The sequence below is a fragment of the Oryzias latipes genome, chromosome 11 (genome assembly GCF_053564925.1).
Source record: "Oryzias latipes strain Hd-rR chromosome 11, Olatipes_Hd-rR_3.1".
Classification (NCBI taxonomy): domain Eukaryota; kingdom Metazoa; phylum Chordata; class Actinopteri; order Beloniformes; family Adrianichthyidae; genus Oryzias; species Oryzias latipes.
This window is the reverse complement of record NC_136247.1, coordinates 6174109-6201860: the sequence shown is the minus strand read 5'-3', so window position 1 is coordinate 6201860 and position 27752 is coordinate 6174109. Positions and strand designations below refer to the sequence as shown.

At 35.8% G+C, this 27752-nt stretch overlaps 1 protein-coding gene across 1 annotated transcript; it reads right to left on the bottom strand.

Moving 5' to 3' along the window:
• Positions 1 to 401: 401 nt before the first annotated feature.
• On the bottom strand, positions 402 to 26181 carry necab1 (N-terminal EF-hand calcium binding protein 1). The gene is made up of 13 exons (XM_023960184.2): positions 26001 to 26181; positions 23101 to 23125; positions 21192 to 21300; positions 17020 to 17045; positions 16772 to 16869; positions 12286 to 12422; positions 7159 to 7280; positions 6849 to 6925; positions 5791 to 5838; positions 4155 to 4267; positions 2996 to 3073; positions 2651 to 2742; positions 402 to 1677 (listed from the first exon to the last, which is right to left on the bottom strand). Exons 1-13 carry the CDS (start codon positions 26085 to 26087, stop codon positions 1649 to 1651), a joined length of 1041 nt encoding a protein of 346 aa, XP_023815952.1. The 5' UTR covers positions 26088 to 26181; the 3' UTR covers positions 402 to 1648.
• Positions 26182 to 27752: the final 1571 nt, after the last annotated feature.

The window sequence follows — 27752 nt, the reverse complement described above, 5'->3', positions numbered from 1 at the left end:
TTTTTTCCTCCCATCTGATTCGACTCACCGCCTGGTGTTGGTCAGCTCTGCCACCCAAGTGTCCGGAGCATAAGGCATCAGGTCAGATGTCACGCCTGCGAGTTTGATCAGCGAGCTGCAGCCAAGAAAAGGGTCATAAAGATGCCAGGTGCACTCGTGAGCATGAACATGATGTTCATTAAAGAGGGCAACTCAAGCAGCTGATTTGGGCTGAGCCCAGGCAGGTGAAGGTCCGGCCACCAGACGCTCGCTCCAGGGTGGTGACTCGCCGACTCCGCAGGTGAGTTCTTGATAATTGGCCGAAAGCAAATGCCAGTAAACAGTTATAATGACCAATGCAGTAATTGCACAATTTAGATACTCAACTTCATTTAGGAATAAATCTCAAACACACATTTCCATCAGATCCATAACATTATAAGCTTTATTCCATAATTTAATTACATTTTAAATACAATTTTCATTTCAAATACAGAAACTGCAGTGTTAACGTTTAATGAGCTCCCTCAAGCTGCTACAGTCATTAGTTCTATTCTGAGTCTGACCTTTCCTCCCAAACACATTTGAATCTTTGTGCGTAGAAACATACACTGAATTAATTTTCTAGTGTCTTCATAAATAGACAATAATCACAAGTAAACACAAAACGTTAATTCTAACATAATACTAACTGTGAGGATAAAATACTTAGTTTAAAAGAAAACTCCGTATGAAGAGCAATTTTCCACTTAACTTTTACCAGCCATGATAAACAGAAATTAGCAATATTTTTTAAAAATTAAGTCCTTGATTTTAAGATGTTTTGAACATTTTTTTTAATCAAATGCAAGAGAAAGTAAACAGTAAAGCAGCTTAAGCTTAAGAAAAGCTTTATTTGCAACTTTCTTTTGTTCTTTACCTAAACTAATTGTTGTACGATATTTTATTGGAATATATTGCTGTTGAATGTCATTATGTACTACATTACCTAAATCTATACCGGCTTTAAACCGCAAGAAGAAGGTACTGGAGTTATAACCTTCTGAAATGTAAAATTTTGTTATGGATTTTTAGCTAAATATAACATACTTTTATATTTGTGAAATATTTTAACTGAATTTTCCGTTTTATTTTCTAAACTAAGCGAGCTTTGTTTTTCCTTTGAAAGATTTTGGTAAACTTTTTACCTCCCATGAACATTATGCTGACATTTGTTTGTTTTCAGTACATGTTCTTCTTAAAATTAAATTCATTTTTTGTTCCTCCATGATTTTGCTGCTGCTATTAACCTGGAAGTTGCGCTTTAAAACTGCTCATCAATGCCTACACAGGTACACACGTACACCCCATCTGTCATGAACATCCCTGGACTGCAGATGGAGTCATAGCCACGGCAAAGTACAGTGACTCTCAACGGTGTTTCTTTTGGGGACGACACTGCATCATCTAGAGATGTGAAAAAAAAGTCCTATGGGGCTGTCTCAGCTACGACCAAACTATGAAGGAACATGGAGGTAATAAATACTAATCACCATGACTTCACAAGTTGTGTTGAGTTAGTGTGTGAGTCTGTGATGACGTGCTGATCTGGACCTCCTGAAGGGCTGACAGGAGTCTGGCTGCTCCTCCCACCCATCAGTGACGATCAGTTGGACGTGCTCCTCCCTGTTCAGTTGTTGTTGAGGACCCACCACGACGCTGCAGCGGAAACCAGAGCGTTGATGGGAGCAACTCCACCCCCCAGTTTAATTAGGGCAGCAAAACATTCAATCGGCCTTCTATATGTTAATCCTGATAATGCAAAACATATTTAGTAAACTTGTGCACAATTGCTTTCATCGCGATTGTGCTAGTTTGTGTATTGGTAGAAGGATTTCTGTGACATTAAATGACTTTGAAGTTGTGTAAACGCTGAGAGGACTTGTCATTTATGAGCAATGTGACGTGATGATCCCAGGCTTGATCCAACCAAACACAGTTATCTTTCTTTTTTCAAAAATGGGTACAGTAAATAAAGCCAAAACAACCCAGCTCTATAGCAGTTACATTTCCAGGTAGTATTTCCTCTTTGTTGTGGGTAATTATAAAGTTAGTTTTATTTAAAACAAAAAATTCGAAATTTGTCAATAAGATCAAATCTGAATAACTCAGCATGGTTTGTCCACTCCGATCATTTTTAAAATTATTTTAAAAGGCTTCCAGGCGGTCTTTTAATTATGGTTATGCCACAAAGAAAAAAAACCCTGGGTCGTTTTCTAGGATATAGTTTCTGCAGAGTGGCAGTAATTCATTAGAAATTCATTTCTGTTGGCATAGAGTAAGCCCACCGCTGTCACCCAACTGCTTCCATGCTCTCCCGCTAGCTTACATCTGAGCAGATGCCACCTCAGACAATGAAGACAAAGACATCCATGGATCTCGTGGTCTGCAAGTGGATGCATCAGAATAGAGCGGAGCAGGGAGCTTGTGGATTGCCGTGGTGGCTTCTGCATCAAAGTTACAAGTCCGCTCCTGATTCATAATAATTTGAATAAAGAAATTTTAATTTTAAGCTAAATTTTATTTACATATTTCCTCAATCATGAAAACAGTTTCAAAAGAACATGTTAAAAACCCCAAAAGCATGATTTTCATCAGTGTGGGTCTTTGATGAAATGTGCAAGTCTCTTACCTGGAACAAGCATGGTGGTTATGGTCTCAGGTGTTTCCAGGAAGTCTACATTTCCCCGCTGAAAAGTTTTACTGTAGTTTGTTTGTAGGTGACTGGAAAGCAGAGGAGAGCCTGGTCATCCATTTGATTATTTCTCCAACTTTACATGTTAAGAAAATGTTTTTATGTTTTATTTTAGGTGTGAGATTTAAAAAACCAAAAACGAAAATAACTAGGGCTTTGAAATATTAATTCTACTGCCATCTATTCCCATTTAGTTGTGTTGGTACTAAAGTAATTAATTTAAGATTCATGAGAAGTCACGGTCTGTTAATCCTACTGCATGTGAGCCAGGCATACGCTTACTTCTTCCACACGTTGTTGTGTTCCCAGAACTCATAGAGAATGAAGCGTGATTCGTTTGCCAGCCGTTGAACTGCAATGCTGCCAAATGCAAAAAAATAGGGAGAACACGTCATGCAGTCATTAATTAGAGTGCTACAAGACATCCCCAAACCCCAAACACAGCCTCTTTTTTTTCCTCATGCTCGTTCACAAAATATGTTGATTAAAAGAATTTAACTTCATCCATCAGTCAAAATCACATTGTTTAGTTCATGTAGTTGCAAAATGCAAATGATGGAACATCTAATCAATGAAATCCTAACTTAATTTTGGTAACAAATAATAATGTTTATGCTCTGATATCCACAGCACATCATGCTCTGAGTTTTCTCCAGACTTTCTTCAACATGTGTGGCGGATTAGTTAAAAATGTAAACTGTAGTAAAAGGAGGTTTGTTTTTGTTTACATGGATCTATAGTACTACTGTTTCTTTTTTTAAGGATGGAGCTGAAGTGAAGAGAATGATCACTTGCACTGAACTGCCTTTTTGTTTTATTTGTGTTGATTTAGGTTTTGGTGAAACTTGAATTAGATTCTGAGTTGTTTTTGGAGTTCTGAAGACTTTGAAACATATCTAGAAACACAGGATGTTTGTGGTATCAGCAATCAGGTTTTAAAACATGGATTACAGTTAAAAATCGATCTTATGCACCCCTGTTTTACTATACAGATCAGTGAAAGCCTTGTTGTTGCCATAATATGTAATTATTTAATATAAGAATTTGTGAACATTAATATGTTTTTAATCAGTAAAAGAACATTTTTATTTAACTCTGATAAGATTTTTATTTTTTTTGGTTTCATTTGACTGATTCCATAAATGTTAGACTATAAAATAAATATTTCTTGTTTTTCTGACCTTTTTAAGCTCCCCTTTAAGTATTTTTTTGGATGACAATTTTTTTTCTCTTTCTCGACTAAAATAAATTTTGAAGTAAAGCTACTCTTCCTTGAGAATAATTTTGGGTTTTTCTACCCCCCTGTGATGGATTGGTGACATGTACAGCGTATATCTCAGTCACCTGAGGATAACTGAGATATACTTTAGAGAGCCTAACTAGAACAAACAAAAAGAGATATTCCAAAAATCAAAAATAATGAAAGAGAATGTGAACTGACTGTAGACATCCAGTCTGGGCACAGGCACACTCCATGTATTGTCTGAGAGCCAAACGGAACTCATCCAGTTCGTCCTCCAGCACTGTGAGCTGCCGCTGGACTATTAGGATGTGCTGCAGAGACAAAAAGCACACGTTCAAAAGGTCAGAAGTAGCCTCTGGTACGAAGACAGTCTGGTGGATTATCTGGAGTGTTCAGATACAGAATTTTTTCCCGTTACTTAAAGTCTCTAAAAACCCGTGAGAAGAGACCATTCGAAAATGTAAAAACCCGACCTCAGCTTCTGATGACATTTACTGCCAATGTAAACAATGTTTGGACTGAGCTGACCTTTTTTCCCCTTCACAGAGAAGCAAGGTGCAACATCTTCATGGTCAGAGGTGTTGACAACGAGCAAAAAAGCATGACAGCAAATAGCCTTTGACTAATTTCCTGTGGCTAGTGACGAACTGTTGACGAATACATGGATGATGAGCGCAGGATGCAAATGATCTGCCTGCTGGCCCTAAGGTACACACTGTGTGGGATAATGAGTCTTGTGCAATGCAAGTCAAGGCCATGTGTGATGAAGTGATGGAAACAGCATTCATGGTTTTGACTGATAAAAAGCCTCAGGATCCTCCCTCTGCGGCTATTTTGACAAATACGTAAACACACTAAAACCAAATACATAGATTCAAACATCAGGCTTGTGTTTAGGATCCTAATCAGCTTTTTCGGTACACAATTTAAAACCCACACAGCAATAAGTCAATTACATGATGATTACACACAGACAGCTGGATTTAATTAAAATTTATAAGCAAGACAAAAGCATCTGATACCCATGCAAGAAAGGTCAGTTTGGACTTATTAAGCTACTTTATATGAAAACAATATATACATATATATATAAAACATTTGTCACCCATTATTTATCATCATTTTTAGCCAACCATATGCTAAAAAACACAAATATACTCTATAATTTCAGGAAATAGCTTTATTTTTTGGTCAAGTCTGAAATTTGTCTTTCACGTTCCCTTCCCACTAACAGCTGACAGCTTTCCAATAATGCAGTTTCTGAAGAATAAATAAGGAGCTCACATTCTCATTACATATTTATTCCTCATAAATATCAATCTGTGTGGAGGAAAATGTACAATTATGGTTTATGGATCTGGCCAGTGAAGCTGTCATCTCGGGCTTCAGGTTCCCGCAGCAGACCTTATTATTCCTAATATTTAATAAATCAGAGTGAAACGAGATGTTTTTGTTTCGGTATGAGTTCCTTTATAGTGAATGTAACCCAGCCTGTGGAGATTTGTATTTGCCTTCCATTCTGCAAAGTGAAAGCTAGAACTGAGGTCTATACCATTTGATGTGGATTTATACAAACACATTTCTCCATCCCACTCCTTAACCGACTCCCTCTAATTGAATATCGAGCCCTAAAAACAAAAAATACGGAGAAAAAAGGAGTGAGGAAAGGATGAGAAAACTCAGAGGACAACTTTAAGTCCCACTGTTGCTATGGCAACCACCTCCTGCTTAATGGTGGCTTGCCCTCCTGTCTGTGCTTACACCATCATGTGAGAACATGAACCCAGCAAGGTGACCACAGCAAAACAGAAGACAGAAGTCAGTGGAGACCAACCGATTTGCTGTCCAGGACCTCCTCCTCCGCTGGCTCCATGCGAATCTCCTGCAACGCAAGAGAAAATTAATAACAGATTTCCTTTTATTAAGGCAGACTTATGAATTCCCACAGCAGCTTCCTTTTAGTCACAGTCTGTCAAGTGCCGATAAAACTTTCAAGGGACAGCTGGCGGCAAAAAGCATAAAACCGAACTGAGAAATGAAGAAAATGCAGAAATGAATTCAACTATTCCAGTTTCTCTCATTTTTTTAGGTTACCGGTACTTTACAAGTTACCCTCCATATGTCATTTGCAAATGTTTGTGTTCCTTCTATTAATAGATTTGTCTATCCATCCATCTTCTGCCTTTCTGGGACTGTGGGGAATCAGCTAACAGGCACTGACAGAGCAAAGGAAAGCAGGTTGGGGTCAGAAAGTATGTTAAAGCCACTGACTGACTTCTTACATTTCTGAGACCCACGGGATAAAAGCAATGACTGAGTGTTGGGGAAAAATGTATGGCCAGCAGATGAACCTTGGCTCTGTAAAGGTGTAATGGGGATTTAAAATGTTCTATATACCAGATGGAGACAGAGCCTTCAGCTGTAAGGATGCTCTCCAGTAGAACCAGCTATCAGCTGGATAAAAGCATATTTTCTGTCACTCTCCATGTCTGCTTCTTTGTCTGTTATGTTAGAACCAAACTGGATTGTCATTTAGTAGAATAACTCTGCTCAGAAAACAAAATTGAATGACAAAAACAGAAGTTTTCCTTTTTTAGCTGTTGCTTTTCCCTAATGCCTATTATTTTGTTTTTTTCTCATTAGATTGAAAACTAACACAGCTGTGAGCAAGTCTGACATTTCCTTCATATGAGATGTGCATGCACTTTGCCTCCACATCTCCCACAAGATTTATTTGCAGCTATTTTTATGAACCTCCTATATGCACAATTTGGAGGTAGTCGAGAGGATTATTAAAATGAACAGCTGTGTGAGACAGAAAGACATTAAAAATAGAGGAAAAAATAGACAGCAATGGTAAAAAAAAAAGGTTGAGGAAAAAGGTCAGATAACCTTTTGTTCTAGACGGTCGATTAGTTTCTGCAGTCTGTTGACCTGGACTGTCCACAGGCCATCTTCATCATAAACACCTGCAGGAAAAAAGGTAAAATTCACATGGAAGTGAATTTGCCAGGATAAGAGAAACAATCATGATGAGTTGTAGAAAGCCGAAACTTATTTTCATACAATTTTAGTTGTTGAGGTTTAAAGAAATGTATTTTTCGTTGGACTTCGGCATTAAAAAGCATGAAAAGAAAGAGAAAAAAATGTATTTTTGCCATTCCATTTGCTCTAAAAATGGAAAACAAGCCAGCCAACCCACCTGAATTGACGAGACTGAGGAGAGGGTTGTTGGGGGAAAGGCTGTTGTTCCTCTGCAGCCTTCGAGTGGAGCGGCGACCTGACAGCTGGATGGACAGAATGTCTGGCTTCACCGGCCCCTGTCTGAAATGACAACACATGTAGTCTGACACAAAGCACACTAGCCTTTTTCTTTTTTTTAAATAAAAAAGAAAAATAATAGGTTAAAATGCAAATTTTAACCATCTCTTTGTCCTTTTTCAGTGAATTTTGACTCTTCCTGCAGTTTTCCGCTTGCATCAAATGCATGAGTCAAGTGATGTTCTCTGCCTGCTGTACAGTGAAGATGTGACAGCATCCCATGATTTCTCTCCATTTCACAATGTAAATTGGCACCCAGGTGAGTGAAGACAGAAGTCTCACGCCGAGTTGGGGCAGCTGAGACTAAATTCATCCAGCTTGAGGTTGTCCTCACTGCATGTCGTGTTGAGCAGCAGGGATGTTAATGCCAGTGACAAGGTGCATGCACCCACAGGGTGACATCACCTAAAATTTATCTTAGCGCTGTCAAGTTATTCGTTCCCATTCTTTGAAAAGACTGCAGGGAATATGTGGGGAACTGTGTCTTCCTACTTTGAAAAAAAGAAAAATGCGTGTGCACATTTAGATCAAAGGTATTTTGCAAACGTTGTCTTCTGGTCTTTTTTGGGGGCATGTTGTGGTTATTTTCCGTTTATCTTAAGGTGAGGAAAAGAAAAACCCACATCAGTCTCTACTGGCATTCAGGCATTGGCCTCATTTGCACTAAATTTCCTTACTCAGATATGCCTGTGAAAGTGACTGAGAGCCATGTTGCCAGGGTGATATTCTTGTCATCCAGTCGGGTAAGGTAGGTCTAACAGAGACACAGTACAGCAGAGTGCCAAGCCTCCGGTGCTTAAGTGAAACACAACAGCAGCGAGGCTGAGAAAACCCATAAAGAGTCAGATAAAAAAGCAGAAAAAAGTTCAAAACTTCATCGTCCAAGAGATAGGAAAAACAACCAAAACGCCAGCATAAACTAAAAAAAATAACTGATGGAGAATTTGAGATTACTTTTAACAGTTTTATGCTTAAAAAGGTTGAGAACATAAATTAAGATGACGTCAAAAAATATGTCAAAACAAGCTAATAACTCAAAAACAATTATATCAGGGACAACAATGATTCAAATACAAAACTCACAACCAATTGTGTTACTATTTGACAGCTTTGAATTCATTGGGTCGATAACAAGCAGTTTCGGTAGAGCCAAAATTATGGTGTTGCATAACATCACTAATATACCGTATTTGAAATATCTAATTAAAAACGAATTTGTGCAAATACATCTGTTCATTGTACGTGAAATTATCAAAGATTGGTTTCTCTATGTTGAAATCCAGTGTTACTGGGAAATTGTTAATTCAATTTATTTTCCACATAGTTCAAAAATAGAAGAATGTAAAAGTCACAAACAGGTAAAAAGTATGCCAAATTAAATAAAGACATCCAAAAATGTCATAATTTTTGCCATACGTTCAGATCATAATATGTAAAAATCCAGGAAAAACAAACCAGAATAAGAGATAGGATTATGGCAAAGACTTCTGTTAAAGTCCAGCTAACAGGTGCTGCCCTGAAATCTTGTGACACACTAAAGGAAGCCAACACACAAGATGCTGTCAGAAACACCATCTGTCACAAAGGTTTCCTGGCAGGAAAGGTCTTTATAAGTTCATATCTTTATTTTATCACAAGCCTACCTTGTAAATTTATAATTTTCTACATATAAAATTACTTAGAAACAGGAAAAATCCTATTGATTTACGACATGTTTAATGTTTTTAAAAACAAAACTACCATTGAGAGTGCTACAATTTAATCAAGGAACCTTTGAAAGTGACTTTCCATTTATCTCGTTAAAAAATGTGGTGTTGTTTGTAGCATTGCCACAAAGGTATCCAGTGGACAAAATCAAAAAAATCTCAATGACGACTGAACAACAGATATGAATAGTCCATGTGGGTTTGAAAAAACAACAACAACAATTGCCTTTACACAAATAGAAACGGTTACTTTGTTTGTACAAATGTTGTTCATAATTCTATGTTGGATTATGTGAATTCTGGAGGAAGTGGGTGGAGTCAGTTTGGGGCGTCGGAAGCTGTAAAAGGAGGAAATAAGGAAAAAGGTTGAGAAAGGCTACAAGGGACCCCAGGAAGAAATAAAAAAGATATATGACCTACCCAAGAAAACCGGATTAAGGGTGGAAACTACAAGCAATCACATTTTGGTGAGATCATTCCATTTTTTTGGATTTACATTTCCTTGTGGATTTATATAAACACTAGAAGAGGGGCTAAAGAGCCTAAAAAGAATGAAAAGAATAAGAGGATTTTTTTTTATTTTGTTTTGGGGAATTTCGAAAATATGTTTGACTTTAGTTCATATTGATTAAAAAAGTTAATGAAACGGTAAATTACTAAACACCCCTAATTTCTGTGAAGACCGTAATTCATACAGCTCGTTAAAGTGCTAAAGTTTTATGAAAATTTTACCTCTTGACTATTGAGATAAGAAATTGATTGATTGATTTCAAGCATTGTAATCAATACAATAAAAAAAATCACGCAGATTTATCAAACTCATTACAGAAATGACAAAAAGCATAGATTAAAAAAAATGAAGGGTGAGTCAACCAGTGAGTCCATTTTTCAGACATGCAGCAAAAAGGCTTAAAAATGTGTTTAGGACAAGAAGAATGAGAAAAAGAAGCTGAAGCTGAAGAAACTAAAGACAGCATAGAGAAAATAGTGCTTCATCGTTGCCCTGGTTTGGCAGAAAGGCCATTTTTTACAGATCAAGAGCCGTAATAAAACTTTAGGAGAATTGAAAAAAAGCCTGTGTCACAAGAAACTAAAAACAGACAACTCCTAAATTTATCCTGTTTTTTCCTTTAATAAAATAATTTCAAGGAAGAAGAATTTTCTAAATTAAAGGTAAATATTTATGAAGGGGAAGTCTTGACAGACTGGTGTGACAGATGTAGTGCTTGTAAAAACCAGCTGCCACAGTGTCAAAGTCAGGAAGAAGCTGTTGCGACATAACCGAGGAAGAACAGGTGTGATAGGGGCCTGACATATAAACAACTTCTGTGATGGATGTAGGACCTTAAAAAACTGCTTTGACCAAGGTGGGGTTTTAAAAAATAAAAAAAAGCTGTTGTGATGGAGCCAGTACAACAAAGCAGTCCACCTCTCACCAGAAGGCCTTTTTTTGCCTCGCTGGCCAATGTGTTGAAGTGTTCTTGGGCAAGACACTGAACCGCACAATCCTTCTGGTGGTTATAGGGTGGCCATCAGTGAGTGAATGTGTGTAGAGGAAAGGGACTTTTGACTGTAAAGCTCTTTGGGCCTCAATCAAGGTAGAACAGCGCTTTATAGTGTACTGCAATTAGTCAGCAAATGCATCAGCTTTCAATAATAGCTCTATTAGGAGCTGTATAATTTTAATAATTAGTCCAGTGAAGATGTGACTCATAAATCTGTCAAATGAGCTTGGTGGAAATCTAAAGTAAACCACCGCTTATTTTGTGGATTCATACAAGTGATTAAATCCAGATAGGTGCCTATCTTTTGAATGCAACCATTTTCTAGTGAGCACTGACGTTACACGCAGGTGCACGAACATGTCTGTAGACAGATACACAGACATCCTTTGCAATGTTTCACTGCGTGAGTCATTAGTGCTAACGAACCCAGACCATGAGTGGTATGCTGAAACTCTGACCCCCCCCCAAAAAAGACAAAAAAACCAGGACTGATCAAGAACTGCGGTGTGAAAGAATGACCTCATTAGTGGATCATTCTTCTCTGAGACCATGTTCGTCCTCATTATCACTCAGTACCTTTCTGAGTATGCTAATAGTTTAACCATGTGATGGCCACATTTTTTTAAAAACATGCACGCATATATAAATGGAGATAAAAGCGGCAGTTTATAAATCATCCAAGCAAGAAGTTGCAGATAAACCAGAAAGACTAGCCAAAGACACACTGTAAAGAAAATCATGTTTTTGGTATTTTTAACATGTTCTTGGGCATTTTTCTCATGATGGAGGACAAATGAAAGGAAATTTAGGCTCAAAATAGCATTTCTGAGTATTTCTTTATTCAAAACGTCGTGAATTAGGAGCAAATGAAAAAATGCCGTTGGAAAAGCTCCCTATTTCACTAGGCTCTGATGGATCCACTTGTAGACGGCTAGATTAACATACATTGTTCACCTCGTCTGAGCTAGAATCTGGCTCTAAACTGTACGGCTGTAAGCTAGCAGGAGAGTATGTAAACAAATGGATGGCAGGAAGTAGGGCAGGCTTACTCCATGTCAACAGTTCCAAACTCTCAGCAACTGGGAGAAGAACAGGAGCGGGGTTGCACTATGCCAACACTCCTGCCCACAACTCAGAGGTGAATTTCTAATGAAATACTGCTGCACTGCAGAAACTATGTCCTAGACATTCCTATTTAACCTTTTTTAAATTAACATTTAAAAAAATATATTTTGTCTTAAAATGGCATTATCATAAATAAAAGACCACTGGGAACGCTTTTATAAAAAGATCACAAGATGATCAGAATAGGACTTTATATGGGAATTAACGGAATTACATTTTAAAATAATTTCAAATAAAAATCTTTCTGGGGAAACCCCTCAATTTGAAATACATTTCTGTCACACAACACTATATATAAATTTTATTGAACATATTGTATTTGACTGAATCAGGGATGTGGCAGCAAAATGCCAAGTTTTTTGTCCTGCATTTCTCTCTGGGCTTCGTTCTCATCCTGTTTAAAAAAAAAACACTATACGCATGGAAATTAAAAAACAACAAAATCCTAAAAAAAAAATTGATAACACATTAAATAATAAACATTGCAATCTTCTTGGTAGGAACACATGTTTTACTGAGATAAAAAAAAAATATACTCCAAAAAGGACTGGACTCAAGGATAAAATCTTGATTCTGTTGTAAAACATGAGGTTTCAATTAATTAACAATGAGGAAAACCACATGTTTTAGTCCTGTTTGAGGACAGGAAGAACCACACAGAACCTGTCTTACTTCTCCTGGCGAGTCTGCTCGGCTGTGGTTTCCATGGCGCACTCCAGCGAGCTCTGAAGTGAATGAAGCTGATTGGTCGTCTCCTTCAACAAGAAACGGGTCACAAACTGCTCCAGGTGGGTGGACTCCTGATAATCCTGTCAATCAAGGTAAGGAGGAGGACAAGTTTGAGTTGGCGGAACCAGAAAGGGGAGCTTTTGAATGTTTTCACATGCCACCTAAAAGTGCAATCAAGAAAAAATTATAAATATTTTAAACTTGAATATGAGTTTTTGATTTAAAAAAACAAGAGAACAAATCTCATGCAAATTTGTAATTTCAATGATCTTGAACATAAATCAATGAAAAGGAAACATCGAAACAATAATCATTGAAGCCAAATCGTTATTTTTTTGCTTTTGGTTGCTCCCCTCAGGGGTCACCACAGAGAACCACAGTGAAAACATGAAGCCAAATTAATTACATTACAGTCCAACACACAGTCAGTTTTAACAGTTTTTAAATGGAACTATTAAGTTGTTGTCAAAAGCTAAATTGTGGCATTTATTTTATGATTTTGTATCACAGCAAAGTAAAAACCAACATTGTTGCATGACATTTTTTGTGTTAGTGATTGTTGAAGTCAGATGACATGTATGTTATGGTTTAGGCCATTCAAATATTGGCACCTTTTCATCTAAAGAGTAAAAGATGCATTTAACCATGGCGGTCAAAAAGCAGGTTTAGAGGAGAAAAAATCAATGTCTTTGATATTTTGGAGGTAATTTTTGGTATTATTTCCAACAAAGCATGAAAGCTAAGTGACTGGATCAAGTGAAAAAGGAGTGATGGGATGCCTGGCACTGCAGGCTTTACTGTGTGCACCTGTTCCCACAGTTCTGAACACTGGCTGTTTTCATGAAAGGTTGGAAAATGACTGCCAATAGGAGTTGGATTAGAAAATGAATAATGCATAAATGTGTTTGTGGCAGGCTGAAAGTAGGCACACACACAAAGATAAAACCGCTGACAAAAAGTGTTCAAATTATGGTGTATTATTATTACTAGAGAAGGCTATTATCTTCCAGCTCAAGCACAGACATACAGACATATCTGCACATGAATGTGATTTCACTCAGACTGAGAATGAGTCATGATGACACAGTAAAGGTCAAACTCTTACAGTCTGACCAGTGTGGGTCCAATCTGCAGTCTGGTAAAATGGATTTCCAAGGACTTTTTCATTTCGTTTTCATTTTGAAGTTAAAAAAAAGTATATATTTTGTATATATTTATTTATTTATTTTTCAGGGAGAAACATGAATAAAATCAAAGCTTTGTTTAGTGCCTTTCATCAAATATTCTACTTGCATGTCCAGCTGTGCACTAAGGCTGCAATCACAGTTGCAATCCTTAATGTCCTACATTTTAGTATGCATTTGTTCAAAAAAAGAAAACGTTCAGATGTGAAATTGAAAGTGGTGGGATGCAAAGCTTATTATTAGAGGTTGTTTTTTTTCTTAAATCTTCACCTGTCTCGGTGTATCCCTGTTTTCTGGTTGAAGTGTCTAAACCAACTTCCGCTCATCTTCATTTGAAAAAAACAAATGTGTTGGAAAGCTTTTCTTTTTCTTATGGTAACATAACTTGGTTGTGATCTCTGTTTCATGAACAAACGCATGATTGAAACCAAAGTAACAAAAGCAACTATATTACAATTCTGTTGAAATACAATTTTTTCAGCATAAAATTTTGTTGGAAATCTAAAAATGCTTTAACCCTTTTTTTTTCAGACCTCAATTTATTTCCAGCTAGAAAAACAAAATCCAATCTGTCACATATTTTTGCTTTCATGTAAATGGTAAATTAAGATATTTTGGAGCTGAATTGGTTTGATGCATATTTGCATCAATAGGCCCTAAACTTTAGGTCCTAAAAGATTGAGAAAAAAAGGATCTGGGGACGTGGACCTTATTTGGTGATAACAATGTTCTTTGATAAATGTTAAAACCAGTGATTCAAACCACTACCAAACAAAAACAGAGTTTTAACTGCATAAACAAAAGATTAATTTGATTTTGATAAAGTATTTAACAAGTATATTAAAGTTGGTTTCAATTAAACCATACTGATCTTCCTATATTCTCTTCAGATAAAGTGTAAGCTCAAATTTAACCCTTTTCTGTTGACCAGTGTTTTAATAAACAGATGAAGCTGGCTGCAATCTATTATTTTTAAAATGTGAGTTCCATCATAATCAAACTACTTTTGAACATATTTCAAAGCCTTCAGTGGGTCTAACTTATGCTTTACTATACTGATATCCAAATTTCATTTATCTTCTTTGATTTTGATTCCATGACTTGTCCTTGCATAAACATATAATTATCTTGTATTAACATTTGTATACAGCAAAAGCTTTACACCACTTTGTGAATGTGCACATATGCAACTAGCCACAAACACACACATTCCAGAGCCAGAGACCACCCACTTTGGTACGTATTCAGCTGAAGATTTAGTCTGTGACTAACGCAGCATCTGTTCCCCTTCTCACCCAGCGCAAAACACGGTGTGTCACTCACTTAGGATTCATCACTGGGGTAAGAAAAGTTTCATGTCAATCTTGTAGTGACATTACTGAATCTATGCATTCAAAGTTGTGTGAAATCCTACGCCCATTTCACCAATAAATACTTGAGGTAAAATATTCACAACAAGGCTTATTAGACTTAAAAAGATGTTATTTTGACATTTTGTCTGCACAAGTAAAAGAATAGAAAGTAGCTATTTTTAAAGAAATAGTTAAAAATAAAATTCGTTTTTTAATAAAAAATGTCAAAGGGAAATTTACTTTTGCAATCCTTTGGCTTTAATTTAGTCTAAAACATTTCCCAAACCAAAAGATTAATCTGCTGATAACGTATCTTTGTTTTTGTCACCAATGAAAACCGACAGCTATCAAATACTGGCTTCGGCTACCACACAATATCCAAGTGGAGACTTCAGTGCAGAACTTTGGAGTGATTTGAGCTGCAAGGAGTGTGAAATGTGTGTCAGATGAGAAACAACAGAAGAAAAGTTGCTAGTAAGTAAAAAAAAAATGCTCTGTGGTGTAAGCACCTCTCTAAAGTCTCCTCACATGTGCCATTTCATTTCTGACATCTCTGATGATTTGTCCTTAAGCTTTCTCTCCTTTGCTCCTTTCATCTTCCCCTCCCCATCTCTGATGAAAAAGGCACTCAACCTCACACAGTTTTGCAGTAAAATCAAATAGTCAATATAGAGATGGTTCAAAAGGCCTTTGTAGTTTATAAAATTGCAACTGCAGTCTGGGTTGCACAGTTTGGCTTGATTTGCTATGGATAATCAACACGAGTCAGCAATGGCTTTTGAATTAAAATCCAAAATAAACTCTTCAAATTTTATTCTGTATGTTATTTATATTATTTTATATAATACGTTTTACCCGTGTTTTATAATTTTATGTGTACTGTCTATCTCAACTGAACTGGAACTGTTGTATTCTGTTTTATCTGCTAAGGGACTTCAGATGGAAATTAGCCTGTGGCCATAATCTGGCATAGTTACATTTGTTGTAATGTTCATCAATAGCATTGTCCCTTTCTCAATAAAGCTAGTTAGTTAAAAAAAAACTGCTTCAAAGCTGGGAGAAACATTCACCATTGGACCTCAAATTTGAGAAATTAAATACACAACTTTAATGTTACAAAAACTAAATACAAGATGATTTTTTTATATTTTGTACATTTCATCCCATCAACCAACTGACAGGGTTGTGCCAAAAGTGTCACATCATATAAGCCACAAGTGCTTCTGCCCTGTCATAATGAATATATAATGTATCGCAGATTTACTCATCTGCTGACCTTATGTGACTTTACCAGAGAGAGTGCACAGGTTTGTACAGAAAGGCCTGAAAGAGCTGGCCACACAAAACTTTGAGCCAGTAGCCCAAAAATGAATGCCTCAGTTATTTTACCTCTTCAAAAAACTCTGACCTGAATGGATGCCGTCTCACTGAGAAGCACCTTTAAATATACATATATCACATCTTTAAAAACATGATCTTTCTTCTTATGATTTCATTTAGGACAAGTTGTTGCAGGATTCTGTTCTTCAAATGAACTTTCAGTAGATGTTTCACTGCTGACAAACACGCACTAACCCATTTGACCATCCCTCTGGCTCATCTAAGAGCAATCTCTGTGAAAATGTCCCCACTAGGTGTTAAACCTTTTTAAATCTGCTCTTAAAACATATTTTTTCACTTTGGCTTTTAACTGAGTTGGAATCCGGACCTATTTTATGTGTTTTATGCTTTATATTTTCATGTGCTTTTATTAATTTTTGTGTTGTTCAGCACTTTGGTGAACCTTGTTCTGTTTAAAGTGCTTTATAAATAAAGTTGAGTTGAGTTGAGTTAAACACCTAGAATGTCATTCTGTGGGTGTTTGCATAAAAACAACCAGTTCTGTTGCCCTACCTTTTTGGTTTTGTCCATAGCCTTCAGTATGGACATGTTGAGCTCCTCCAAAGCAGCAAGAACTTTTTCATATTCACCCAGGTGCTGAGAGAAATAATCTTACAAATATACAGAAACGATGGAAACAGAAAAACGATGACAGACTTAAAAAACACATTTTCTTAGTCACATAAATGTTTTTTCAGATAATAATTTGGCAAATAGTTAATATCTAGAAAGCTTTATCATAAAAAAAAGATTCGGCTTACCACAGAGTTCATCTGTGTCCACATTGCTGCAAAATCACAAGAGAAAAAACGTTGTTTTATTTTTAAATCAGGCTATACTGAGGTTAGATAAGGCAACCTCAAATCCTTTATCATTGCATCATTGTGTAAAGGCGGCCTTATTAAATTTGTCACAGTGTGATGACAAATTGTTTGGGAGAAAAACATGGAATGAATAATTTAGTTGCTTTTTTCCCCCTGGAGTGATTTGTAAGAGGTGAAAGGTTGGACAGGGAATTTTGACGAAAATACTGCTTATTTGTGTGTTTTGTGTGTGTAACCGTATGTCTTGGACTAAAGGATAAAGTAAAACTGAATAGCATAAATGATGTTATTATATAAGTTCATGGTTTTATAAGCCACCTAATCAGCTTTGGTGACACAAAAAATAAAATGAATGTTTTTACACTGACAGAAATGGGAATTTCTCTTAGCTCCTCTATTAGGTGTTGTGTACAACTGAGTTGGGAGCTGCAGGAGGCAGGAAAAATCCCTTAGAGCCGCTGAGGACAGCCAAGAACAGAGAATAACCCATAGATTGGACACTAAACTGTGTGACACACTGTGAAGCAACAAATTATTGCACAAACAACACAGAAAACATTTAAATACCCGCATAGATCGATAGAAACTACAGATTAATCAATCTTGGAGAAAAAATACATTTGAATATTTTAATTGCAAAAAAATTAAAGGGATTATTCCTATAGTACAAATCATGCGCTGTTTCCAGACACTGCATCTTTGTGATAACAGAAATTGTGTATAGCTCTGGCAAGTCGCCAGCAGCCATTGAGGCAGAGCGTGGCTTGGTGACTCATTCTTTGATCAATATCAGCTTCAATCGGAGACTCCAAATTACTCTGCATAAAAATCATCTTCTGCCTCCTTTTGTGTGTGTGTTTTTGTTTTTTTGTTTTTGGAGACAGTGTCGTCTTTTTCCTCAAAGCTTTTTAAAGCGTATGCAGCAAGGCTATAAATCTCCTAATGCTGTAATATTCAATGCAAATGATCTTATTCAGAGATGATCAAATGATCATGATGAGACTGAAAGTTCTCTTTGACTAAAGAAGCAATCAAGCTCTGTTTCTAAAAAGTACTATTAAATGCAAATTTAGATCACATCAACAACTGCAGATGCAGAAATGAAACAAAGACACAGGATCTGTCAGAATTTCAGTATCCCACCGAGTGACTATAGTGTTCAATTTTGATTGTTGTACTTTGGTTTTTGAGTTTGTTTTTTGGATTTACTTGGTACTTTTTTACAAGAACCGTGTTGTTGGTTTACTTTTTGTACAGCACACGTGGGTTTCTTTGAGTCCTTTTATTAGAAAACCTTGTTTTTTTTTTTTTTATCTAGTTTAATTCTCAGAGTTAAATTCCAGTCCATCTCTCACAGCTGGGCTGAGTGTGCAATGATCACAGCTGCTTCTCGTTTCTGGTTATGCTCCTCACTCTGATTCTGTTTTCTGTTCTCTTTGCTTTTCCTCATCCCATCATCTCCTTACACTTTTTTGCTTTTATTTATTAAATCCTAAAAGTGTTTGCTGTTTTTGCACAATTTTTGTTTGATTCATGATTCATAAGTTGTCAAAATGCATTTATATTTTTTATCCTGATACAGGGATTCTCTCTTTTAGAAAAAAATCATTTAACTTAAATATTTACACAGAAAATACACTTTTGTATAAATGTTTGAAGGTAAATAAGGGTTTCATGGCCTATATTAATCCCAAATCAATGCAGGATGTTTATAACAGATCTGTATTGATCTAGATTGAATAAAAATGTTTTTTTTTTCAAATAGTGCCTAATACGAATGTGGCTGTAAAGTACGACCTTCTAAATGTGAATTGAGCAAAAAACAAGCTACATCAAAAGATGACACCAGCCAAAAATTTAATCAAAATGTATATAACGTTTTACTTCTTACTGTAAAAGAGACTTGCAATCGCTCCGGAGAACAAGTTATATAAATGAAATATGTTACATAAGTGAAATCTGCTCCTCTTTTTATGTATTCTGCGTCTCAGCAGATCACTCAATCAAAAATTTCCACAGTGAATCAGTGAGGTGGATGTCGTAGATTTTCAGAATCTCGGAAACTGACATTGCAACACTTTGATTGTATGGCTAAAAATAAAATAGCTAACTGTGGCGCTGAGGGCAAACCCTTAAACATTATCTGTGTCCCAATTCACGCAGGTGTGGATCCCGTTTAAATGTCTGCTCTGAACATGACTAACCTCAATGCTCATTTATGCGTTTTTCACGCAGTGATGGAGCTAAAAGAACTCCAAAAGCAGAAAGCCATCTTTTTTTTTAACTGCAAACTGTGCTCTCAGGATCAATGCCTTTTAAAAGCACACTTGGGCATGTGAGACAAAGTACATATTTTGACATTTTCTTCCTCAATGCCCCCCCAAACATGTCTTCAGCACTTTTTTTAAGTGTACAACTCCAAGAGAATCATTCAATTCATTAAGACTGTTAGGGTGTAGCCAGGTTAGGAATGAAGGGATAAAGTGGGTGCTGTCATTTAATGTATATGTTCTGTTTCTACTTTAAATACCATGATGAAACAATATTATATTTAGTATAAAAGAAAAGACAGATTTAGAGTAATAAACCATTAAACTTAATAATGATTCACATGTAGGTCATTAATGCGTAAATGATGCAGCAAGTCTGGGATAAATGTCAGTCCAGATTTGAATGTAGGTTAAGCAACTTGTAAAATAGTTAATATTTTTAGGTATTACTATGTTATTGCATCTTTATTTTGTTATCCAGAGAATTTCTGCACGTTCAGATAGAAGCCATGAAATTGTGACGCCAGGAGAACCTTTTTAGAACATCTAAATCTACATTGTATTTTTATTATCAAAAAGGAAAAAGATCGACAGCGTCAGTATCCTCTCCTATAAAAGCTGTAGAGACTAGTGCTTTTTCCAGTTCCACTAAAATGTAAGTGCCTGAATGAAACCTCAGAAGCATTAATGATGCTGTGACTTTGAGTCTTCAATGATCCTTTGGATGGGTACTTTAAAACAATTGGGACATAAGAGGAAATTAGATTTTTTTGTTTTTATTACTATGAACAAAATGTGAGGTAATTCACCAAATGTCAAACATTTCAATGCCTTTTAGTAGTGATATATAACATATTTTATTACTTTAGCTTTACAACTGCATGAAAACATCAATGAAGTTCTGAAAGTCAAGAAAACCAGTGAAACAAAAACGGCGAGCAATACTGTAGCTATCCAGCTGTACAGTTTTGAGCCAAATACCAGCTCAGATGAGGAAAACAAAGATGTACATAGATCTATTTGTCTACAAGTGGATGCATCAGAATGGAGCAGAGCAGGAAGCCTGTGGCCTTACAATTGTAGATTTTACTTAACAACTGCAAGGTTTTTCAAACAGCAATTTTTGTCTGCCCAATTTGAATATAAAATTGCACAGAAAGGCACTTTTAAGCTTAATTTTCTTTATAGATGTCCTAAATCATAAGAAAAAAGCAAGAAGAACATATTTAGAAAAACCAAAAACACAATTTTCTTTGGAGTGGGTTTTTAAATTGTTGAAACGTTCAGCGGCAAAACCAGAATTTTTAGCTAACAAAAAAGACCCCATGAAAAACGATCAATTTGAATCTGAAGCACACAACTGTTTTGCACATTTCCTTCTCAAATTATTAAGGGTGTAACAATTAATTGATTAATTAATGAATCGATTTCTATTCCTGCGATCCAACCAGATTGATCTATCTGAGGCAAAATCGAATCGAATAGACATAGACCATTAAAAAATTGGTAAATCAATAATTGGATCAATATTGGAAAATACTATTTGGATGGAGGCATATAAGATATATAAGGAATCTGGAAAATTTCAGCTACACTGCTCAGTACCCAGCTATTTATCTCTGAGTCATACTGGTTGATTTTAGGTCAGTGAATCGAATAAGATCGTCCAAAATGAACCAAAATCGAAATGAATCAAATCAGCAATTGTAAATATTGAATCAAATGTTTGTTAAAAAATAAATATTTAGCAGTCTAACACCATGTCTGCATGTTATTTTACATTCTAAATCTATTTTCTTGTGCTTGAACAAACTGATAGAACCCAAACAGTTGACTTACTCAGTGTTATGAGTATCAATGGTATGGAAGAGCTCCTTCAGCTCGTCAGCAGTCAGAACTCCATCCGAAAAGTAGGATTTGAATTCATCAAAAGACAACTTTCCATCATCTGAGGAAAAAAAACACAAAAACTTTCAGAATAGTTTAAAAAAACAAACAATTCATCCTATCTTTAAAGGATTTTTAAATAGCACAGATAGTCATAGTCATAATAGCCTAAATCAATAAAGTTTATAATGGATGAGCCTTTGAAACTGGAAGGGACTTTATGAAACACTCCTCTGAATATAAAAATATAGAATGCTACGCAGATAGAATATCCTGGGGCAAAGCAAAGCACTAACAACTTGGGCAGCTGAACCTCCATCTGTGTTTTTCCGCTTGTATGGACATGAGGTGGCTGATCTGCACTTCTTCTCTGCCGACCTGCTGTAAAAGAGACGCTCAGTATAGATGCTTTAAGCTACAGGCACCACCGCATCAGAGGAGCATACGGTGACGCACCGCATCAGGGCAGGGAGAAAAAAATCTAGAAAACGTTCGGAACAGGCCTGACATATAAGTGCTGCTATTCGTATAACGCTGAAAACAAACACGTGGGAGGACGTATGCTGCATGACAAGGCCTCAAATCTTTCACAGCGTGGGATGGGTATTTAAGGGATAACGGAGCATGGCATACAAGCAATTATGATAAGCTATTTTTGGTCCTAAGATCTGAAATGGAAGGCCAAATTGGTTTATGATTGGCTTGAATCTTTCAAGACCTCGGTGGACCTGTGGTGAAGATCCAGTAACCAAAAGAGGAAACTTGGATTTACATCTCTCATTGTCTTTCATTTTACAGACATCTTTTTGTCTAATTCTCCCATTTTTGTGTTTTATCTTTGTCAAAAACGTCTACTCTGCTTATAATTTTGTTAAACTTCAGAAAAGTTTAAACACAAAACAGCGGAAATATAATAATGCAGAGGCATCAAATGCTATAACAAAAACACAATTTGCAGGTTTAAAGCACTTTAAGAAATATAATAGAATAAAACAAGAAACAATGTGACAGAACACAACATTTCAGGATAAACTCAGTAAAAAAAAACTTTCCAAAGTCACAAATGTCCTTTTTCAAATATGCTTTTTATTCTTCTGCTCCTAATTCACATTGATTTAAATAATTTTTTTAATTTAAATTTTTTTTTTGTGAAATTATTTTTTTCATGCATGTCTGCACTGAACAATGAGCGGCTCTCATTTCACTGTACGTGCGTGTGATGCGAATTGTACATGTGAATAGTGACAATAAAGGCCTTCTCTTCTCTTCTAAACAAATACTCAGAAATTCAATTTTAAGCTCAATTTTCTTAATATATGTTCTCCATCATCATAAAAAAAATGGCACAAGAACATGTTAAAAACACAATTTTCATCATAGTGGGTCTTAATCTGAATTGTAGCAAAATTATTATATGTCTCCTGTTAATTTGGGTCTCCTAATTTTAAAGTATAGCTGCTGTGGTTTGGCTTTTTGAGGAAAATTCACAGCATGTACATGTTGAAAATGAAAAAGCAGGACAAGTAAATGTGAAAAGGACTTCAATCATCAACGAAACAGCTTGAATTCATTCAGTGGGGACTTCCACGATATTTGACAAATTGTACAAATTGTTGATGTTTTCTCCCTAAAACTGAATCTTAACAGGCATGTTCATTTTCTTGTTTCCATGGAAACTGACAAGAGTGTCAGCAGAGAGTCAGCAGAGAGTCATGAATGGAATTTAATTCAAAAACTACATCTGTTTTCACAAAAAAAGATGTAGGGACTGAGGTGACATTTGAAACAAGTAAACACGCTTTAAAAAAAAAGAAAAAAAAAGAAATCCTTTAAATAAGAAGGCAACTGGTTGTGAACATACCATTTTTATCAGCCCTCCGCAAAATCTGTCAAAGAAAACAGGAAAAAAGTTAACAAAAGATATGGCAGATTAAAGTTGACCAAAAAAAAGTGAATGTGTGTCAGCTCAAGTATGGCAACCATTGATCACCCTTGCAAAAGTAGTATGTCATTGAATTATTGATTGAGCTGTCCTCGTAATCAGAGGAGATAAAAGACAGAGTGGCATGGACCACATCAGCTTTAACCTCCTCCAACCATCAAACTAAAGACAGCGATGCCCACTTTTATTCCATGTCACACTTTCACATATAGGAAACTGGGAATAAGCTGCTAAGGATATGTGTATATGAAAGATTGTAAATAAATCCTTTAATCCATTTTAGTTGTAGATTTTTTCTTAAGTAAAAACTAATTTGTTTAAATTAAATTTACACATTTAAAATATAACACATTTAAGGTTTTGTTGGTCTGTTTAATTCGCTGTTATACCAGTCATAAAAGCTGGCATAAATAAGATGTTCTTCTTGTTTAAATTATTTTATAACGATATGGAGTAGGTGTAGAAGAAACAGAATTTTCTTCTTCACAGTTGCTCAATTGCATTATCAGTATCGAGAATGAATACAAAATTATTTTGTGTATACTGGAGGCTAATAAAAAAAAAGAAAACTTTGTTAAGATGTTTGGTCTGGATTTGAATGTTATGAACTAAATCAAACTATCGATCATCGATCATAGTCTATTCAATTAGAATCTCCTTTTTTTATTTGGTTTGTTGTTTTAATTCACTTTATAAATTCCCAACTATAAGACTTCTAATTTTGATTTTTTTGTAAATGTTTTTGGTTAAAAAGAAAATCAGAAAAAAGGTCTGAACCTGCATTTCAACTGGGACATAGTCTTTCCATATTTGTTTGACATGGCAGCGCATACAACGGAGCAAATAAAGTATTTTTAGTCACCAATTCTCCAAGTTGTTCCACTTAAAATGATGAGGCCTGTAATGTTCATCACAGACACAACGATAACTGTGAGAGACGATATGTAAAAAAACAAATAAAACAGGAAATCACATTTTCCCATATTTTTGTTAAGTATTTATGGTGCAAAAAATTAAGAATTTGGTCAAAAACAAAAGCTCCCTTCAATATTTTGGTCGCGTCTTCAAGGCAGATCTGTCCAAGTGCTGTGATGTTTTGGGGCGGTTCCTAGGCAACCTTCTTTACAGATTCTCGTTTGGATTGCGGTCCAGAGACTAGACCACTCCAGAACCTTGACATGTTTTTTCTTCTTCATAGACACTCCTTCATTACCTGGGTGATGTGTAAACATAATCAGACTGAAAACATCCAGCCATGTTTCATCCTCTCACTGATGGAAGGAAACTGAATCTTACCATATCTGCCTCTATTGACCCATTCCTTAATATGGATCAGTTGACTTGTGAAGCACAGCAGTCTTGCACGCCCATGCTTCACAGTTGGTAGACGGTTCTTAGTAATTCAGCATTTGTTCCCTTCCAAATGCGGTGAGTGGTGTTTTTACAACAGAGTTCCATTTTGGTCTCATCTGACAGTCAGTCAAGTCAGTGTCCTTGTATTTCTTACATTTTCTAATAATTGCTCCAACGGTTGTGTGGTTGATTGGTTCATTCCAGTCTTGTTCAGGTCTACAATCTTGTCCCTGGTGTCCTTCGACAATTCTTTGGTCTTGGTCATGGTGGAGAGGTTGCAGTCTGACTTTTATGCAGGTAACCAGTTCAAACAGGTGACATGAATACAGGTAACACATGGAGGATAAAATAGCTTCTTAAAGAAGAAGAAACAGGAAGAAGAAAAAGGACAGGATTTTTGCTTGTTTGTAGGAGATAAATACTTATTTCTGCATTATACAAACTGATTATTTACAAAAAAAAAAATCATACAGTGTGATTTCCTGAATTATTGTTTTTTCATTCTGTTTCTCCTAGTTGAAGTGTATCTATGATGAACATGACAGACTTCTCTCCACCTCTCAGGGGGACAACTTGCAGGATCTGTTACTGACAAATACTGTTGCAAAAGAATGCTCAAAAATGGGAGACTTGTGATTGTTTTGTTAAAATTCTGATGTCCCAACCCTAAATACTCTTATAAATGTTTATGCAGACGAATAAATATAATTGAGCATCAACAGTGATTTTATTTCACTAATAAAAAAGCAATAAAATGAACACTGCATGAGCAGCAGAAGGACAAAAACACCCGCTCAAAGCTTCTGGCAGTCACACCACACCAAGGCTTACGGCTGATGTGTGCCAGTTCGCCTGTGACAGAGAGCTGAGGTTTTCTCCTCTGTTGCTCTGTGTTACAAGACAGAGTACCTGTCTAACATCAGTAAGACATTTGAAATAATGCCTCCAGCTTTCCACCTTTAATAACTCACAGCGCCCCCCCCTGCTTTCTTCCAACACCAAAGGCAGAATGCAGGTTCATGAAGACATCGTAAAGAAGTGAAAGTTAGAGCAGGAAGAAAATGAAAATGAAGTGGTGGAGAGAAAGAAGGCAGGGAATGACAAAGGTGATGCTCCTGGGAGATCATGTGCTCATGCCACATGCAAATTTGATGTTTCAGTATCCATCGTGTGCAGAATATCTATAATTGAAATCATGAGACTCAAAAGTTTTAAATGTTTTATTAATTTTTTTCTGGTCAATTTCACATTTTGTTTCTTCAGTGGAAGCAAAAACTACACATTTAAATGTTGATTTAATCACAAATAATATGAGAATATAGATTAGCAGCCTTTTCAAATATTTCAATTTTAGTTATTGCTTCAGTGAATAATTCAGACTTTTCTAAATTAAAAAAATATAGCATAGAATAGTAAAGTATTGTACAGTATAGTATAGTATTTTAGAGACGAAAAAATATACTTACATCAATAAAAATGGACATTCCTTTTTTTAGTTCCATTGGAGGGATGAGCTCCTCTGAAACAGCCTGAACTTCTTCAGAACAATCCATCCTTCAGGATGAAGCTTCACAAACTAGAGAGGAAAGTGTTTGTCTGAGCCTCTTCCCCGCTGAAGAAGAGTCTGCGGAAAGAGATGAGATGCAGAAATCAAGTCAAAGCTCGTGTGAAGTCAGAGGAAAACACACACATCTTCCGAAAGATGCTGTCATAATTGTTAATGCTTTAAAAACAAAAGTCTATTTTCAAGCAAATTTTGTGAACTAAATTGATTCCATACTAGTCTAGCTAAAGAATATGCTATTTTGTCAAAGATATTAGGGCATTTGCTTTAATCAAACCAATATCTTTTTTTAAATTGTGCTTTTATTTTGGCAGACTTCCGGTAGGGTGCAGTGTTTCATTACAACACGGATATTCTTACTCGAAGCCAAAGCATCAGCCAGTTGTGAATTCATATAAAAGAATATGAGCTTAATAGGAAAAAAATCCAGTTATTTTTGGAATAACAGAAAAAAGCTTACAGAACTCCAACAGGAGACATTTCAGAAACCTTTGACCAAATGTGCAGCACCGACATGTCAAAACGCAACTTAAGGACTAAATATAGATCTTTATTTTAGAACAACATACAAAAGCCTAATGAAAGGTCGATTCAGCTCGAATGAAAAGATGTCTTTGGACGGTTTCCCTCGGGTGGCTTTTAAAAGAGATTTTCAGTGGCATTTTTGAAAATAAAAGGCTGTGATGTCAGATGTGTTTGCAGCCAACTGAAGTTGAAACTTGTGAATTGTTTCCTTTGAAATTTAAACATATACATTTAATATAATAATATTTGCCATAAATTATGACGTGCATTTTAAGCAGGTGACTCATTTTTATAACGACTACAGAGAAGTGAAACAGTACTTTCTTTTCTTTAAATCTAAAAATTAAATGGGGAAAAAAAAATATTTTCCCTTCTTTTACTAACACTTGCTAAACAGGTCTATTACTAATTTTGATATTTCCCAGTTTGATATATTATTATTTAAGACCTTTTGTAATGGTTGCTTAACGAACCTTCCATTCAGTTTGACTGCGAGAACTTCAGAACCTACAACAGGGCCATCTGGTGGACATTTTGATACAGAAACAATACCAAACTGTGAATATTATTAGAAACCATTAATTGGACGACTCATTTGGTCAATATTATAATTTTATTGCCTCTTACTTAAAAGGAAATTAAGGCATACAGAGAATAAATTGCAAAGGCTTTAGGTCCCTTCACCCTATCACAACAATCAGTTTATGAAAACGTAATAGTGTTTTATGAATGCCAGAAATCCCTTTGCTTTAAATTTAGCAAAAGGTATGCAAAAATGCAGAAGTATTTTTCTATCTTTTGATGTCATTTTTTTTAAAGTTGATTATATTTTTATTTTTAGAAAAGAGGAAAAACGTTTTCCAAAACCTAAAAAAAAAGTTCTGTAAATTTTACATTTCTATTTTTCGCTATTGGAGTCACTTTCTGTCGGACTACTGTCTGAGCTAATTTTGAGTTTTGGTCTTTTTGTCCACTTAATTTCTTCAATTCATTATAAATCAATTTAGATATTTGTTTTATATTGAGATAATTGTAACTTTTCAGTCCAAGTAACACTTTAAATTAGTGTTAATTAGTTCTTGCACATCTATTTTTTATGTGAAATTCAGTTCACAATCTGTAAATCTTT